The following is a 15935-nucleotide window of genomic DNA, read 5'->3' as shown; positions in this document are numbered from 1 at the left end:
AAAAAACCAATAACACTTTCCTGCAGTAAATATCTTCTAAAGGAAAAGAATTACCACATACCTTTGAAGGTAAGGCTGGGAAAGAGTATGTTATAAAACAACTCAGTATGAGCAAAAATCAGCTACATACACCTATGGGCGATCCCTGAAGTCTGTTTCCTCAGGTAACATCGCGGTGCACAGCCTTGGTTGTTTTACACTAACTTAGCTGGATATTTTTAAGGACTTGGGGAACAAAGCAAAGGGTTCCAGAGCATCTCACAGGCCCTTTCTGTGATCTTACCTTCACATCGCCATCTAGAACCTCCTGTTTACCCTTCTCTCTGCTTTCCACCCATAGTTCAGATACTGTAGGGTTTATAGTTAGAATTTCAAAAAAATTTTGATGGTTTTTGCCTAGTTCATGTCTATCAGCCTGGCCAGCCATTTTGTGTGCAAACAATGTATCTCAGTTGCTCAAGTGCTTGGTTAAGCACACATGAGACCCTGGGTTTGATTTCTAGCCCTGCAAAAATGGGCATGGTGTAATCCCAGCACTGGAGAAGTAGAGGCAGGAAGACCCTGGCAAGTTTAACACCAGCCTGGGATACACAATATCCTGTTGGAAAGAAAAGAAAAGCTTTTCTTGTGCCCTAAGTATATGATGACTTCTCATCCCTATGGCAAGAGCATGGGAAGCTAAAAGATGGGGTTCAATTTAGCTCCTCCTACTTTGCAATGCAGTCTTAGTGATCTACCCTGTCATTACCTCAAGCAAAGGGAATACCTAAAGACAGCTGAGACACAGTCCATCCATAAGAAAGTAGAATCGAGCAGTTGGACTTCTTTGCATGTCACCTTGCCAACTTGGAAGCAGTCATCCGCTGTGAGAGAGAAGAGCTGCCTGGGACTGTACAGGTCGGTGATGGAGGAGCCCGTGACCCTCTGGAAGACGCCTCGAGCCAAGCCCTTCACGTTGAGCATGTACACATCCTGCAGCCGCATCAGGGCCCTTGCTGCTCCCTCGAGGTCCTCAAAGGCAGGAAGGTCTTGCTCTACCTTCTCATAGCCATCCTTCAGAGCTGTAAAAATAGAAAGACTGTGACCCTCGCCTCCAAACACAGGCAATGGGCATTTCACTCATGTGAGACCTGACCACCTGCTCAAAGAGCCCTCAGCAGCAAGCTCATCTCCTGGGACACAATGGATTCTTTTAGTTAAAGATTGTGTGTGTTTGTGTGTGCATGTGTGTGTACATGTGCATGCATGAATGTGTGTGCATGAGTGGATACATGTGTGTTGTGTGTATATGTGTGTGTGAGTGTGTGCGCTTGTGTGTGTGTGTGTGTGTGTGTGTGTGAGCGTGCCCAGGTAACCTGAGAGGGTACAAAGAGCAGCACATGGGCTCTCCTGGAGCTGGAGTTACAGGCAGTTGTGAGCTGTTGGGATGCAGGCATTGGTATCTGAATTGGGTCCTCTTGGAAGAGCAGCAAGTGCTCTTAACCACTGAGGCATCTCTCCAGCCCTCCAGAGTAGATGCTTGATATGATAATCTGGATGAAGGACATTCAGAACAATGGCATGGAGGAAGTAAAAAGAAATAAGGTACACGGCTTGGTCGTATCACTCCACCCCATGAATCTATAATCTTTCCCTTTAGCAAGAGGCAACTCTTTTTCTTCTTAACTGCCCCAAACTAACCAACTTCTTATAGTGCAAGATAGAATGAATTAGAAAGTGATTTCTTTACAGGTCACATTACAGTATTCTAACTTTCAAATTTAGAAACTTGAAACAGAAACTACTGGAAGGCCATGATGTTTTGCACATACATAGGTACACAAATACACGCATTTAACTGGGTGGAAGTACACTTCTTCACTTGATTGTAGTGACGATCAAGTGAGGTAATGGAGGTGAAGGTGTCCTGTTATCTAAAATCATACACCTATTAGCAAGAGGACTAACTCGATTGACTTAAAGGAGCTTAGAAGTTCAGGTAGTTTCTGTCTGCTCTGCTAATCGTCACTGTAACTCAACGGAGTCTCCCTCCTTACCACCGAATCAGAAGCTAGAAGCTTCCCCCGTATTTCACAAGCATCCTCATTACCTCGGATGTTCTCAGTGGCCTCCAGACTATGTACCACATTCCTCCAGTCGGACTGCAGACGTTTGATGAGAGTGAAGGCAAGTAGAGGATTCACTACAGGGATCTTCAAGTCCTCGTGCAAAGAAAGTACCTTGTCATAGAATCTGAACAAAACAAGAAAGAATTATCTCACCTAGACACAACTGATACAGCCCAGGGAGGCTGCTGTGGTGAGAACTGCTAAAATCAGGAGCTGGCTACAGCGGTGCCTGCCTGTAGCCCTCACTACTACTACTACTACTACTACTACTACTACTACTACTACTACTACTACTACTTCTTCTTCTTCTTCTTCTTCTTCTTCTTCTTCTTCTTCTTCTTCTTCTTTTTCTTCTTCTTCTTCTTCTTGATGTCAAAAGTTTGTTAAATGTGTTACAGTATGGAATTTTACAAGTGATACATGAGGCAAATGATAATCTCATGATTCCTAAAAAGATTTACAATCCAGGTAAAAGTATGACTTGAGGGATGATTTAAGACATGTTTATAGAGCTAAAACATAATGACCTTGATCTCAACACATACAACAGATTTAGAAAGTAGGACAAATAAAATATTCTTTTACAAATTCCTGTTTGAGTAGCCCTTACTTCTTTAGGAAGGGGGTGATGGTGTAAAAACTGAAGTGTTGAACCTCTGGAAACTCATGGAAATAGTTCAATTAAAAGAGCCAGGCAGGAATAAAAACTTGGAAACAATAAATATCACATAAGTGGGTCCGTCCATTTATTCACTGAAGAGTCCATGTAGACTGTTCAGTCACACTATATCTGGCACTATACTACATGTTAGAGATACAAGGGTAAGGCGTGCTCCAGCTCAGGGGCTTGACAGACACAAAGCTCTCTTCTTCTGTGATCACTCTAGACCCAGTACTTAGTGTCTGGAAGGAACTCAGAAGCATTTTGGAAAAACTAACAATCAACATGAGGTATGCTAAGAGAGCCTGGAGCATACAAGACTATGGTGGTTAGAAGAGGTGGTGGCCGACCTGCTTCCTGAAGGATCTTTTTAAATGTTTCAATGACTGCTACCTACTGGATCCTTACCATGCACTGGGCATTCTATTTTATTTTATTTTTATTTTATGCTTGTGTATCTATGTACCACATGTGTGCAGTGCTGGTAGAAGCCAGAAAAGGTCACTGGATCCTCCAGAATTGGAGTTGTGCATGGTTGTGAGCCATGTGGGTGCTGGGAACCAAACCTGGGTCCTCTAGAAAGCAGCAAGTGCTATTAATTACAGAGCCATCTCTCCAGGTCACTTAATGTAGGTTTATTTTGTCCTATTTGCAGTGGAGGAAACCAAAACGAGGCTGTGCTGTTAGAAAATAGCAAAGCCAGGACTGAAACAAAAGCCACAACATTCAGAAGCCTGGGTTCTGGGTTGATGTTGCCATGGTTCCCATGAAAATGAACAAAGAAGGGAAGGGAAGAAGAGTGGGTTTTGAGCTAATGGGAACCAATGTGTACAAAGATGTAAACATTTGACATATAACTACTTCTTCAGTGAGTTAATATAGAATCATCATTTTTGAGATGCCTGACTCTATGCTAGGTCCTGGGATACAAAGGAAAGATGAGGCCCATTGCACACTGGACCAAGTCAGGCAGTGGTGGCACATGCCTTTAATACCAGGACTCTGGAAGCAAGGCAGATGGATCCCTGGGTTCAAGGCCAGCCTGGTCTACAGAGTAAGTTTCAGGATAGCCAAGGCTACACAAAGAACCTCTGTCCTGAACCCTTCAAGCCCCTCCCCCATCAAAAAAATTCCATGGTCCAAAAGAACTTGTTCTCATCACTTTGTACCTTTAAGGCAACTTATTAAAGAAACTATTCAGTTGGCTTTACAGATTCAAAGGGTTAGAGGTCATGGTGGCAGAGCAACAGCATGGCAGAAGAATAGCTGAAAGTTCCATAAGCATGGGACAGAAAGAACACACTAGGAATAGTAAGCAATTTTTGAAACCTCAAGGCCTTCCCCCAGTGACAACCACACCCCCTAATCCTTCCCAAATAGTTCCACCAACTAGGGACAAAGTCTTCACAGCCATGGACCTATGAAGGCTATTCCCATTCAGATCACCATAGTATCTAGGTTCAGTCCTCTCTTGTGTGGGTGTGTATGCTCCTGGGGATTTCGCCTCAGACTCTGTACATGAGGCAGGCACTTTACCCCTGCGTTACATCATTAGGTCTCTTTTAATTCTGAGATAGGACAGCACTAATTTGCACAGGATGACCATGAACTCACTTGGTAGCCCATGTGATTTCCCTGACTTAGCCTCCCAAGTTAAAGGCTTGTGATAATCAGACCCAGCTTCCACACATGTCTCTATGAAATAATGAATGGGATAAATTCTTCTAAACGCTAGGAGCCAAATCTTGAATAGGACAGTGAGATTGGTCCCAGGGACTCACAGTCCAGTGGGTGAGTGAGACACAGTCATGTTGTAGATGCAATACTAGACTAAACAATAAGACCTAGAAGACAGCAAGGGATGGTTAATTTGGCCAGGGCAAGTGAGAGTGGAATTGTTAGGACTTGTTTACATGAATGAGTTTGTGAGAGGGTGGGGAAGGGATATTCAGAAATGGAAGCAACTGAGACAGAAAGACGGAGGAGGAGGTCACTTCAGCGTGTCAACATGTGACAAGGAGAGGGTAAGCCATCATAGTGGCTCTAGGGAAGAGAATGGGATGGGTTCAAGGGAGCAGAGCAGGAGTCAGTTCAGACACTGGAGGTGTCATAGCAGGAACAGAGAGGGAGGCGTCCAGCTCACTTCCATTTGTCCAGTGCCGGGACAAGAACAGAAAAGGCTGGAAATGGTGGCACCTGGAGTGACCATCTTTCTAATGAATTTCTTCCTGTGCCTTCTGCAAGCACTCATGTAGGCAAAAGATGCTGTCCCCTCTCCTGTCTCCTCTCCTGCCTCCTCTCCTGCCTCCTCTCCTGCCTCCTCTCCTGCTTCCTCTCCTGCCTCCTCTCCTGCTATGCTGTGCTTACTCCTTGTCTAACACAGTGATGGAATTTATATTACTGAAATCTATCAATCATGTTGAACATGACAGGTTACAGGTACCTCTTATTCTCTAAGACAGTAGTTCTCAACCCATGGGTTGTGGTCCCTTTGAGGGCCAAATGACCCTTCACAGGGGTTACCTAACACCATTGGAAAACAGATATTTATGTTATGATTCATAACAGTAGCAAAATTACTGCTATGAAGTAGCAACAAAAATAATTTGAGGGTTGGGGGTCAGCACAACATGAGGAACTGTTTTAAAGGGTCACAGCATTAGGGAGGCTGAGAGCCGCTGCTCTAAGAGCTTCATCCCAAAATTAATGTCAAAATCAATATAACAACAGCTGATGGAACTAGACCTTATGAATGAGTACTAGGCTCACAAATCTTTTGAGGAAGTGGGGGACCTTGCAGACAGAATGGTGTGAGACAGAGGAATGGAGGGAGAGGTGCAGAGTCACCTGAGGATTCTAAAGAGCGAGGCTCTCAACTGAGAAAGGAAGCCGGCAAGAGAGAAAGACCTGCGCCGAAGCTTCCGTAGTCAAATGGTCAACAAAAACTAAGGAATCTGGGCCTGGGTGACCCAAGCAGGACACAGAAGCCTGGAAAGTCCCACGGTGTCTCCGATCCCAAAGACAGTGCTGCTTGTGGGCTGTTCCTCTGGGGTTTCGAATCCAAACCAGCCTGCGGAGCGTGGAGAGCGGTTTTACTGCCGGTTATTTCTTGCCTGGACTCCATGTGGAACCACTTAGCGAGCTGCTAGACGGGGAAAAATGTCCAAGTGGGGGCCCAAGCCAAGTGCAGCTTAAAACGTGAAGTGTCCAGGAACAACTGAGGCTGAGTGCAGTGAGCTTTACAAGATGGGGAGGAGCTGGGAGGAGCTGGGAGGAACCCGAGGCTAATTCTGAGCCAGCCACCAACCCGCTCTCTTCTGTGAGGTGAAAGGCCGGTCTGCTCTGCACCTCTTTGGGTCCTTTTGTTTTTCACTCTAGTTTTCCCCCTCACCTTTCCCACAGACCCTTGCTAGGGCAAAGACAAATGTTTAAAAGGCATCTGAACAAGCAGAGGCACAAAGGGAGAGCAGTGAGGTGCAGGGGTTAGGATCAAGTCAGTCATCAAACCAAAAGCTCTGGCTACCGCCCCAACCCCCGTCTTCCTTGCACCCCACTTTGCATCAGACCAGGGGTTTGCTCTTGACTGCAGCAATCAAGCAATGCAGTGTTCAAATATGACTACTTTTTTTTTCTCTCTCTCACAGGAAAGAAAGCAGGGGAAATCTATAGACTGATACCCGAGGCTGGCTAGGAATGCAAACTTGGCTGCATGCCCAGCCTCTGAGCAAACAGAGACTGAGTTACAGGACGCTGAAGGCCAACCTCAGGCTTTCCTAAATGCCTTTTTGCTTTAACAAATGCTGCTGAGAGTGGAAAATCAGATCCTTTCCTTCAAGAATCTGCACATAAAATTTGCAACCCAATCCCTGCAGTTAGCTTCCTGGGGAGGTTATTCAGCCGCAAGCCATGGGCCATGTCAATTCGATACTTTTCTCCCTTGAAACTGAGAGATGGCTTTGCCTTCATCCTTCTGAGACCTTCTGAATGCTTCATTCTAAGCTCAGAAATCACTCCAACTCTTTTACTCTTTGTGTTTCTTAAATGGCACCAACAAAACAAACTAGACTACCCCCCCTCCCCCATGCAGACTGTGTGCTCTACTGGGTACTCGGTGATGGGGGCTCTAATTAGAACATTTTCTATCCATTAGCAGGTAGAGCAGCCTCAGCAGCCAAAGCCACTTCATTTCCTGATTTAGAAACTCAAAGTATATAAAACAGGGGCATTAGAAATAACATTTCAACTTATATAAAATCAACAGATTGAATCTATAGAAAAGTGAGCTGAAACTACCCCAATTTTTAAAAAATGATTTAAAAAATCATTTTTAAAAAGTAAACACTTCACGCTGGCTTTCGAGCATGACCAGGGGACAGAATCACAGCCTCTAGAGCATCAGATTGCCTGTGATGAGACTAAATGTTCATAATCATCTGAGAAACGGATCTGGGATTTTAAAAATTCCCTTTTTAATCTTTTAGAATCCCAGCTAGTGCTTCCATTGGCAGGGTTAATTTAATACTTAGTCACTGAGCAGCGGTGGTCTGCTCTTGTGTTGCTTGGTTCACAGCAGTCTTCCTGCCTCAGCCTCCCCACTGCGCCGAGTCTACTTGATCAGCCAGCCTTGAAGAGTCATAGGGAGTTAACATTTTTTCAGTAACTTACTACATGTTAAGCTCAATGATAAATAACTTTACCTGGACACAATCGTTCCAAGAACCCTATGGGAATAACCATTAAAGCATCATTGTTTAGATTAGGAAACTAAAGCTTAAAGATATAACACGGTCAGAGTCAAAAATTCAGAGACCTGTTGAGCTCCTGAATCTAGACTCTGAGTCACTTGGTACCCACAGTGTTCCACACACTTTCTCCTGCATTGGCTTTCTCCTCTTCCTCCTCTTCTTTTCCTCCTCCTCCATCTCCTCCTCCTCTCCTTTTTCCCTTCTTCCTCCTCTTCCCTTTTTTCTCCTCCTCCTCCTCCTTTTTTTTAGTATAGACAGGTGTCTTTTATTAGCTTTTCCTAAACTTGTCTCCTGCTTACAGCCTGTTTTTCTTAGTGTAAGAATGTAATCTGCAGGTTTTTTTTTTTTAACAAACCAATTTGATACTGCAACTCAAACAAATGCGTGTCTAACTACAAGCCATCAGTTGCCACCAATGGCATTTGAAGAGCAGACTGCAGGATTAAGCCAACCCTTACGAAACTGGCTGTCCTTCATGACCATTTCTTATAAACATTTGTGGGAGTGGAGCAGGGCGGGTTGGCATGGGAATGGATTTGAAATTTAAAGTTACTGGAAATCAAATGATGTGCTTCTGCTCTGTCTAGACAAGTTTGTAAGATCAATTGGATTTATGTGGAAACAACTGTGCCTTATAGTCCGTGGGCTTCTCAGTGTCCAAAGCAAAGAAGGCACAAGACATGTTGGTATCATATGCAAGCATTCCTTTTTCATCTTGGACACTGATTAGTGCTCTAAGTCCCACACTTTACAACAGTTTACCTTCCAGGATCTAACTCTACTTTGCTGACTGCATAAAAAATAATGTTGGCTGTGTGTTTGTGCACACTACTCCCAGTATTACCCCGTGTGAAGTAGTTTTTCACAGTGTTTTCTTTGGAGTCAGACATTTTCACATACATACAACCTCTCAGCTACTACTTACATTCAGAGAACTTTTACCCATGGAAAAAGAAATAAGAGCTATAATGGTCACCACAGCATTCTACTGTGTCAGCAGTAACTTGACAAGAAGTCCAAGGTCATTTGCTGCTTGACACAGTATTTGTGAGATCCAACTGGACTCTAGAATCTCCATGCTACCTACACTTTTTCACAGTGTATCAACTTGGACATGTGAAGGTGGATGGGGGGTGGTGTCACACCCCGGGGTGTGTGTTTGTGTGTGACAGAGACAGAGAGTGAGAGACAGAGAGACAGGGAGAGACAGAGAAACAGAAAGAGACAGAGACACGGACAAACACACATACATACAGACACATAGACACAGAGAGAGACAGAGACCGGAACAGAGAGACAGAGACACACACACAAAGAGGCAGAGAGACAGGCACAGAGACAAAGAGACAGACACAGACAGACAGACAGACAGACACAGAGAGTGAGAGAGAGGGAGAGAGAGAGAGAGAGAGAGAGAGAGAGAGAGAGTGACACAGAACTCCTCATTCCCCTTCAAAGTGTCTCAGGGTCCCCACCACATGACAGTTGGGTCTGGAAGTCACTTTGGGCCTCAGTTACTCCTCACCCTCAGTCGCTGAGCATCCCGGCTCCCTGGAGACGCCCTCACCTGGTCAAGTCGCGCAGCCGCGCCTCCTCGCCGCGCAGGTAGCGCCTCAGTGTCCCCAGCAGCCTGCGCTCGGGCGCCAGGGCGCGCGCCACGCTGGTCAGCGCGGAGAACGTGTCCTCCCGCCCCGTGGCCGCCGCGGGGTCTCCCCCGAGCGCCAGCAGCGCCAGCAGAGCCAGCCGCGCCCCTGGGCCCATCGCAGGGTCGCGCGTCCCTCCGCGCTCTCGCCCGGCGCCGCCCCGGCCCGCCCGCCCGCCCGCAGCCTTCCGTCGCCCGCCCTTGGCCGCCTCCGTCCCCTCAGCACTGAATTCCTTAGTGCCTGGCCCGCCGCTAACTCCACACTGATTCCACCGTGCCTGTCACATTTGGGGGAACTGAGGCGAGCGCGGGTGAGCAGTGATTTCTCTAGTTACAGCCGTGCTGAGCCATCATCCAAATTCCTCCTGTGGGACAGGGGAGGACACAAAAACCTCTGGATTATGAGGGGAACTCCAAAGGGTGACACAGCATGGTGACAGAAGTGCAGGTGGCTGGGGCAGAGGGGTAAAGTCTTCACAGAGGACAGGACCTCAGGTGATCTTGAAAGATGGCTAGGACTTACAGAAGCTGAAACTCTAGGATCGAGTCACTACAGAGTCACACAAAAATACCATCATTATATTCTACTAGGCTGCTTGTTTCTTTCACCCCGCTATCCCTTTTGCCCAGCAATGTTTATTCATTTACTCATTCATTTAAGTGTTCAGTAACATCTGTGCTATAGTAGGTGCAGATGCAGCCCGCTGCTCATAAAGGGAAATGGAAATGTAAACCACCATAAAAACACAAAATGGGCAACCACAGGCTGTGTGCAATGGGTGAGGACCTCATCCCCAAAGAGGGGCTTCCCCTGGCATGCTTTGATGGGGAGAGAGCTTCACAGAGTCAATGTGTGTAGTTCTAACAGTATCTTGACTTTAGGCCATCCTGGATTATCCTGGTGAGCTCAACGCAGTTGCCAAGGTCCTTTTAAAAAGGCAAAGAAAAAGCCGGGCGGTGGTGGCCCACGCCTTTAATCCCAGCACTTGGGAGGCAGAGAAACCCTGTCTCGAAAAACAAACAAACAAACGGCAAAGAAAGATACAGGACAATAACAGCCAAATCAGAGACTTGATGATGCTGTGTTGCGACTTTGAAAATGGATAAACGGTCTGTGAGTAACAGGTTGTAGGTAGCTTCTAGAAGGTTGAGAAGGCTGGGGGACAGATCTTTCCTAGTCTGCAGGAAGAACAGATCTGCCAATACCTTGATTTTATCTCGTGACACCTATTCGTTACGGTTTGAATTTGAAATGAACCTCACAGTTTCATCCTCTTGAATACTTGGTAAAAACCAAGCTATGGAGCTTTGGGGAAGTAGGGCTTACATACTCCACTAGGTTCACTAAGGCTTCACTGCTGGCCAGAGCCATCAGGTTTCTGTCTGCTGGATGTGAGCACCGGCCACATATGCTAGCCACCAGACGGGGCAAGACCTGCCAACACACCTTCCTTTTCATGATGGGCTCCAGGAGTCAAAGAAATCTTTTCTCTGTTACAGTGTGTCTGTCAGATATCTGGTCACAGTGCTGAAAAAGTCTAATACATCGGTTCAGACTTCTGAATTCTGAGGCAGTAGGATAAAAAAATCTGGGTTATTATAAGCCCCAGAGTTTGTGATAACTTGTCTAAGCAATAGGAAACTTGGGCGGGTGAGAAGGCCAGCAGCTAAGAGTGCATACACACTGCTCTTACTGAAGGCCTGAGCTGAGTTTTCCCCATCCACGTCCATATAGGGTGTTACATAAATTATTGTATGTTAAACCAACCTCAAATGCCTAATGTAAATCCTCTTAGGTCACAATGCACATTCACATTAATATGTTGCTGGATTTTGTTTGTTGATATTTTGTTGTAACATTTTTGTATCTTTATTATAAGAGAAGGTAGCCCATAGTTTTCTCGAATTATTTTTGTCTGGTCTTTATATCAATGTAAAACTAATTTCAGAGATCACAGTGGGAATTGTTCCCTCCTTTCCTACAGTTTAGAAGAATCTGGAAAGGATTGAAATTTGTTCTTCTTTGAGTAGCTTGAAGAATTCACCATTAAAGTCAGTTAATTCTAAGCTTTCTTTTGGGAGATGTTTTGGTTCTTGATTCAGTCTCCATAGCAACTGTTTTAGAGCAGGCTGCATGGCAATGGAGTCTCTTAATGTTCTTTCCTCTAGGATTGCTTTATTGCTGAGGCTTGTCTCCCTGGCTATAAAATTTCACGTTCACATTGCTTTCCTTCTGGCACCTTAACGTTCTCTGTCCTCTGTGGAAAATGCCCAGCTCCTTCAGTCACTCTGGTAACGTTCTCTCTAGCTAGTTTCAAAGAGTTTTCTGTCATATTTCCTTTGCTTTTATCTTTCAGCAGTTTAATGCTAGGCATCGAATTCTTTGAGTTTGTCCTTTTTAGAGGTCACTTAAATGTCTTGCTTCTGTAAGTTGTGACTTTTATCAAATTTGAGAACTGGTCCTACTTTTTTTTTTTTTTCCTGAATTGTCTTGAATTTTTTGAATGCAGAAATCTGGTACTTCCTATCAGGTCTTTGAGGCTCGGGTTATTTTTAAAGTGATTTTTCTCTCATTCACATTACACACTTTCTGTGGATCTGTGTTTAAATATGCCAACTCCTCTGTCACCTCAATTCTGCAATCAGTCTTAGCATTTCTATTTGGTTTGTCCTCTTGTCTTCTGTCTTTCTCAGCTTTCTCTTCATTTCAAGCATGCTCACCCGGGCTTCCTAGAGCATCGTCTAACATTGTTTTCAACACCTTCAACATTTGTGCTTTGTTGTCATCAACATTTATCGGCTGCCTTTTCTGTTTTGTTTTTCTCTTTTATTTCCTTTTTATGCTAATTGAGATTTTCTTTACTCTTTGTATGCTAAGAATTCTTGGATTGAACACTGGACAGTTGGAATTTTATGTCCTACGTGTCTGGCTCTTCTTTACTTTCTCTCTGGCACGCCATTATTCCAGGTAGTCTCGGGTCCCATGTGACTTACCTCTGCAACTGCAACACCAACACTACTTCAGCTGCAGTGACATTCAGATGCATTCAGGTTGTGCACACAATTGGGCAGTTTGGGATGTGGACAGTGGTGTACTCTGTGTCTCAGTACTCAAGCCTATGCAATGCTCTTAAGCATCAAATCCACAACATACTGATTAATACTGGGCCTAGGAGTTACAGAATTTCACTCTTGAGGCCTTCCCCACTGTGTCCTGACACTTGCCAGTTCCTTGTGTCCCCCCACCCCTGGGGCTTCAGTTAACCCACTCTGCCATTTATTTGCTAGAACTGGATACAAGTATTAGGAGTTCAGAGTCCTCAAATGCTCCTGCCTCATGCATTTTCTCCAGGTTTTTGTATCTGCACACTGTGGGCAAGACAGGGTAAAATGTACATTTCGTCTTTCCTAAAAGAATATCCTACAGCATAGAAATTCTTTTGAATTCCTTTAGTAGGGAAGATGTTTTTGAACATTCTTAGGTCTCAAGTTCCTTTTGGTGTTTAGAAAGCTGCTGTGGTTTCTTGTTTGGACTTTATGTTTTAAACCTGTATTTTTGAAGGTCAAAAAATGAAAAGCATTTTTAGCTTTTGGGAAATGTTACTTTTTTAGGAAAAAAATATAAGAATAAAAGGATTGAGGAAAATATCAAGATTTTCAAATAAGTACGATGGCAGGAAAATGGAGCAGCATCTTTGAAAACAGCCATTCCTCTGAGCTCATCCTGTGCCCCTCCCCTGCCCCCTCCCTCCCTCCTTCCCCCCCTCCTTCCCTCCCTCCTTCTCAGTGTGCTGCCTTTTGGTCTTGTCATTTCTGGCTCCTGTCAGGCTCTTTCCCGACTCATGAGTAATTTCTGACTACCTCCTTTTCATCCTTTGAGTCATCTCCTTGGGGACATTTTGTCTGCAGGCTAAGTTAAAGTTCCCATATTTTCCATTAGAAACACACCCTATATTTTTTCCATTAGAATAATTTATCACTCTCATAGTGTCTTGCTTTTTTGTGGGAAATAGCTGTCTGCTGCTACTAGATCATAAGCATTGGGCGGGCAGGACTGCCTAATGGAGTGTGCCTAATGGGGCATGCACTCAAAAGGAAAGAATTAAGTAGAAAAGCATTCAGGGCGATCCATCTGCCTCTCTCTTCTTTAAAGAGTCACTATCTCAGTCTTCTGTTAAACCTTTTATAATACTTACCTCCATTTTTTTTTCCTGACAATGAATCCATGGAGTATATATATTAGTTAACTGTCTCATTTAGTGCAACAAAAATATGTGACAAAGCAATTTAGAAAGGGAGGGTTTGGCTTACAGTTTCAGGGAATACACACAGTCCATCATGGCCAGGCTCCCATACTTCCATTATCCACTGCTTGGGCTCAGCTCCCTTTCTTCTTTTTGTTTAGTCCAGGACCACAGCCCATGGGATGGTACCACCCAGAGTTAAGATGGGTCTTCCTGATTCATTTATCCTAATCTAGATAATCCCTTACAGATCTGTGAGTTTTGTTTCCATGGTGACTCTAACCATCACTGGGCTGGAGAGATGGCTCAGCCATTGAGAGCACTTGCAGCTCTTGCAGAGGACCTGGCTTTGATTTCCATCACCCACGTGGCAGCTCACAACCAATGTGTAAGCCCAGTTCCAGAGGGTCTGATGCCCTTTTCTGGCCTCTGCGGGTACCAGGCACCCTTGCAGTGCACACACATGCACACAAACAAAGCATTCATACACACATAAAGTGGAAAAAATAAATCTAAAAAGTTAACAATGAAGCATTACGAAATATGCATTGCACTTTGCAGTTGAGAGAAAAGGGCTCAGCCGCAGGAAAACAAAGCCTGAACATAGGCAGAGTCTTCAAGGCTTACTTCCATGTTCTTTCCACTGCATTATTTATATTTTATTACGTGTGTATGGGTGTTCTGTCTGCCTGCATGTCTGTCTACCACATAGGTACCTGGTGCCCTTGGAGGCCAGAAGAGGGCATAGATCCCTTGGCAGTGGAGTTAGATCGAAAGCTGCTATGTGGGTGTGGGAATTGATCCCAGATCCTCTGAAAGAGTGGCTAGTGCCGTATCTCTGGGACCAGAAATTTTATTATTTTAACGTGGATGGGTATTTTTGCCTGCAATGTATGTCTATGCACTACACGCATACTCAGTGCCCATAGAGGCCAGAAGAGGCTTTAGATCCCCTGCAACTGGACTTACAGGTGATTGTGAGCTGCCATGTGGGTGCTGGGAATTAAATGTAGGTCAGCTGGCAGAGTGGCCAGTGCTCTTAACTGCTGAACCACCTCTCCAGCACATTTCTTTAGGTTGCTCATGATCAGTTCTGGGGTAGCCTCTCTTTTATATCCAAGGAGCCTTTCTGGGAACTGACTCCTGACTTCTTTTTTCTTTATATTAAAAGAGGAAACACTAATCTCTACTCTAGCTCCCAGAGGCTAATATGGAGGAAAGTCAGTTGGGAAAGTTCTTAGTATGATTCCAAGCTGAAGAACTGCTTCAGAAGGAAGTGAATACTGTCAGGATTAACTCAGCCTTTTGGGCTTGCAGGTGGCTCAGATGCACCTGTCTCTAGAACCTGAACAGCCAGTTTATTAAAACAACACCTCAAGCCACATTTCCTTTCAAAGGAGATAGGGCCTTTCCAAAGACATTCTCACTCTGCCCCCTAGTGGGACTTAGACGCCAATACACATCCACCATCCTTGGCAAGAATTTGCTATTGGCTTAGCAAATGAATGAATCAATGAATGAATGAATAAATAAGAAAGATCCATTTCTTTTTGTACAGTTAGACTTCCAAGTCCATTAGTTCTACATCTTCAGCTCTAACAGAGTATTGAAAACACTTGAGAAAATGGTGAATATATTGAATACTTAAAGATGTCTTTGTTTCTTGTTTTGTTTTCTTTTGGACACAGGGTCTCACTTTACCACCCAGATTCATGGCAATCCTTCTACTTCATCTTCCTAAATGCTGGCCTGCAGGGCTAGTTCCAGAGTCTACACAGAGAAACTCCGCCTCAAAAAAAAATTAAAATTTTTAAAAAAAGAAAGAAAAAGAAAAGTCAACAAACCCCAGAGGACTTCAGAAAGCTTGCCTGTTTGTAAATGTGAATGCCTGCACCACAGCCCTGGGGTCAGTCTGATCACTGGGCTCTAGTGTAGTGAGAAGGGTGTTGCAAACCACCAGCTCTAGGCTCAGTGAGACACTATCTCAAGAGAATAGAGCAACAGAGGGTATCCAATGACTTGCTTTGACCTTCCAGAAATGTTCACGGACACACACACACACACACACACACACACACACACAGAGTTTAAAGGGATCTGTGTACTGTGTACTTGGTGGGTCCCTGAACTGCCCAAAGGCTTCTCTCCTAACTATGGAGAGAAATGTTCGGACTGGATTTGGGATCCTAAACCAAAACACATTCTAAAGATTTTGTCCACCAGTGGGAGGCATTCATATATGGGAAGAGTGGAAAACCGGAAGTCTCTTCCACCTCACCTGCTCTCATCTCCTCCCCACCGGGAAACCAGTCTCCCTTGCAGCCTCAGGCTATTATTTTAATATGAGTTCTCAACCCCTGGGACTTCTTCTAGATGAGCCAACAAAGAAATAATCCACAGAACGCTGAAGCAAAATGAGTTAAGGCTGCAAGCAAACTCTAGGGTAAGTTATGCCCACATTTTAAAAACCTCAGTTTGGACAGCAAACTTCATGAACTATAGTGTCTGAAACAATAAAAAGTGCATAGACACTCA

General features: G+C 44.6%; 1 protein-coding gene across 2 annotated transcripts in view; it reads right to left on the bottom strand.

The window, feature by feature from the left end:
* The window catches only part of P4ha3 (procollagen-proline, 2-oxoglutarate 4-dioxygenase (proline 4-hydroxylase), alpha polypeptide III), a 34213-nt gene extending 24894 nt beyond the window's left edge, over nucleotides 1-9319 (bottom strand). The window contains exons 1-3 of one of the 2 annotated variants that reach the window (XM_006507944.4): nucleotides 9082-9319; nucleotides 2090-2232; nucleotides 838-1061 (exon numbers count right to left, since the gene is read on the bottom strand). In XM_006507944.4, the coding sequence (XP_006508007.1) occupies nucleotides 838-1061; nucleotides 2090-2232; nucleotides 9082-9275 (561 nt within the window). In that variant the 5' untranslated portion in view covers nucleotides 9276-9319. The remainder of the gene's footprint in view (nucleotides 1-837; nucleotides 1062-2089; nucleotides 2233-9081) is intronic. The other variant, NM_177161.4, reaches the window with a different exon arrangement.
* Nucleotides 9320-15935: the final 6616 nt, after the last annotated feature.

This window comes from Mus musculus, chromosome 7 (genome assembly GCF_000001635.26).
Source record: "Mus musculus strain C57BL/6J chromosome 7, GRCm38.p6 C57BL/6J".
Classification (NCBI taxonomy): Eukaryota; Metazoa; Chordata; class Mammalia; order Rodentia; family Muridae; genus Mus; species Mus musculus.
Note: the sequence above shows the minus strand (reverse complement) of the source record. Positions and strands in the feature narration are given on the sequence as shown.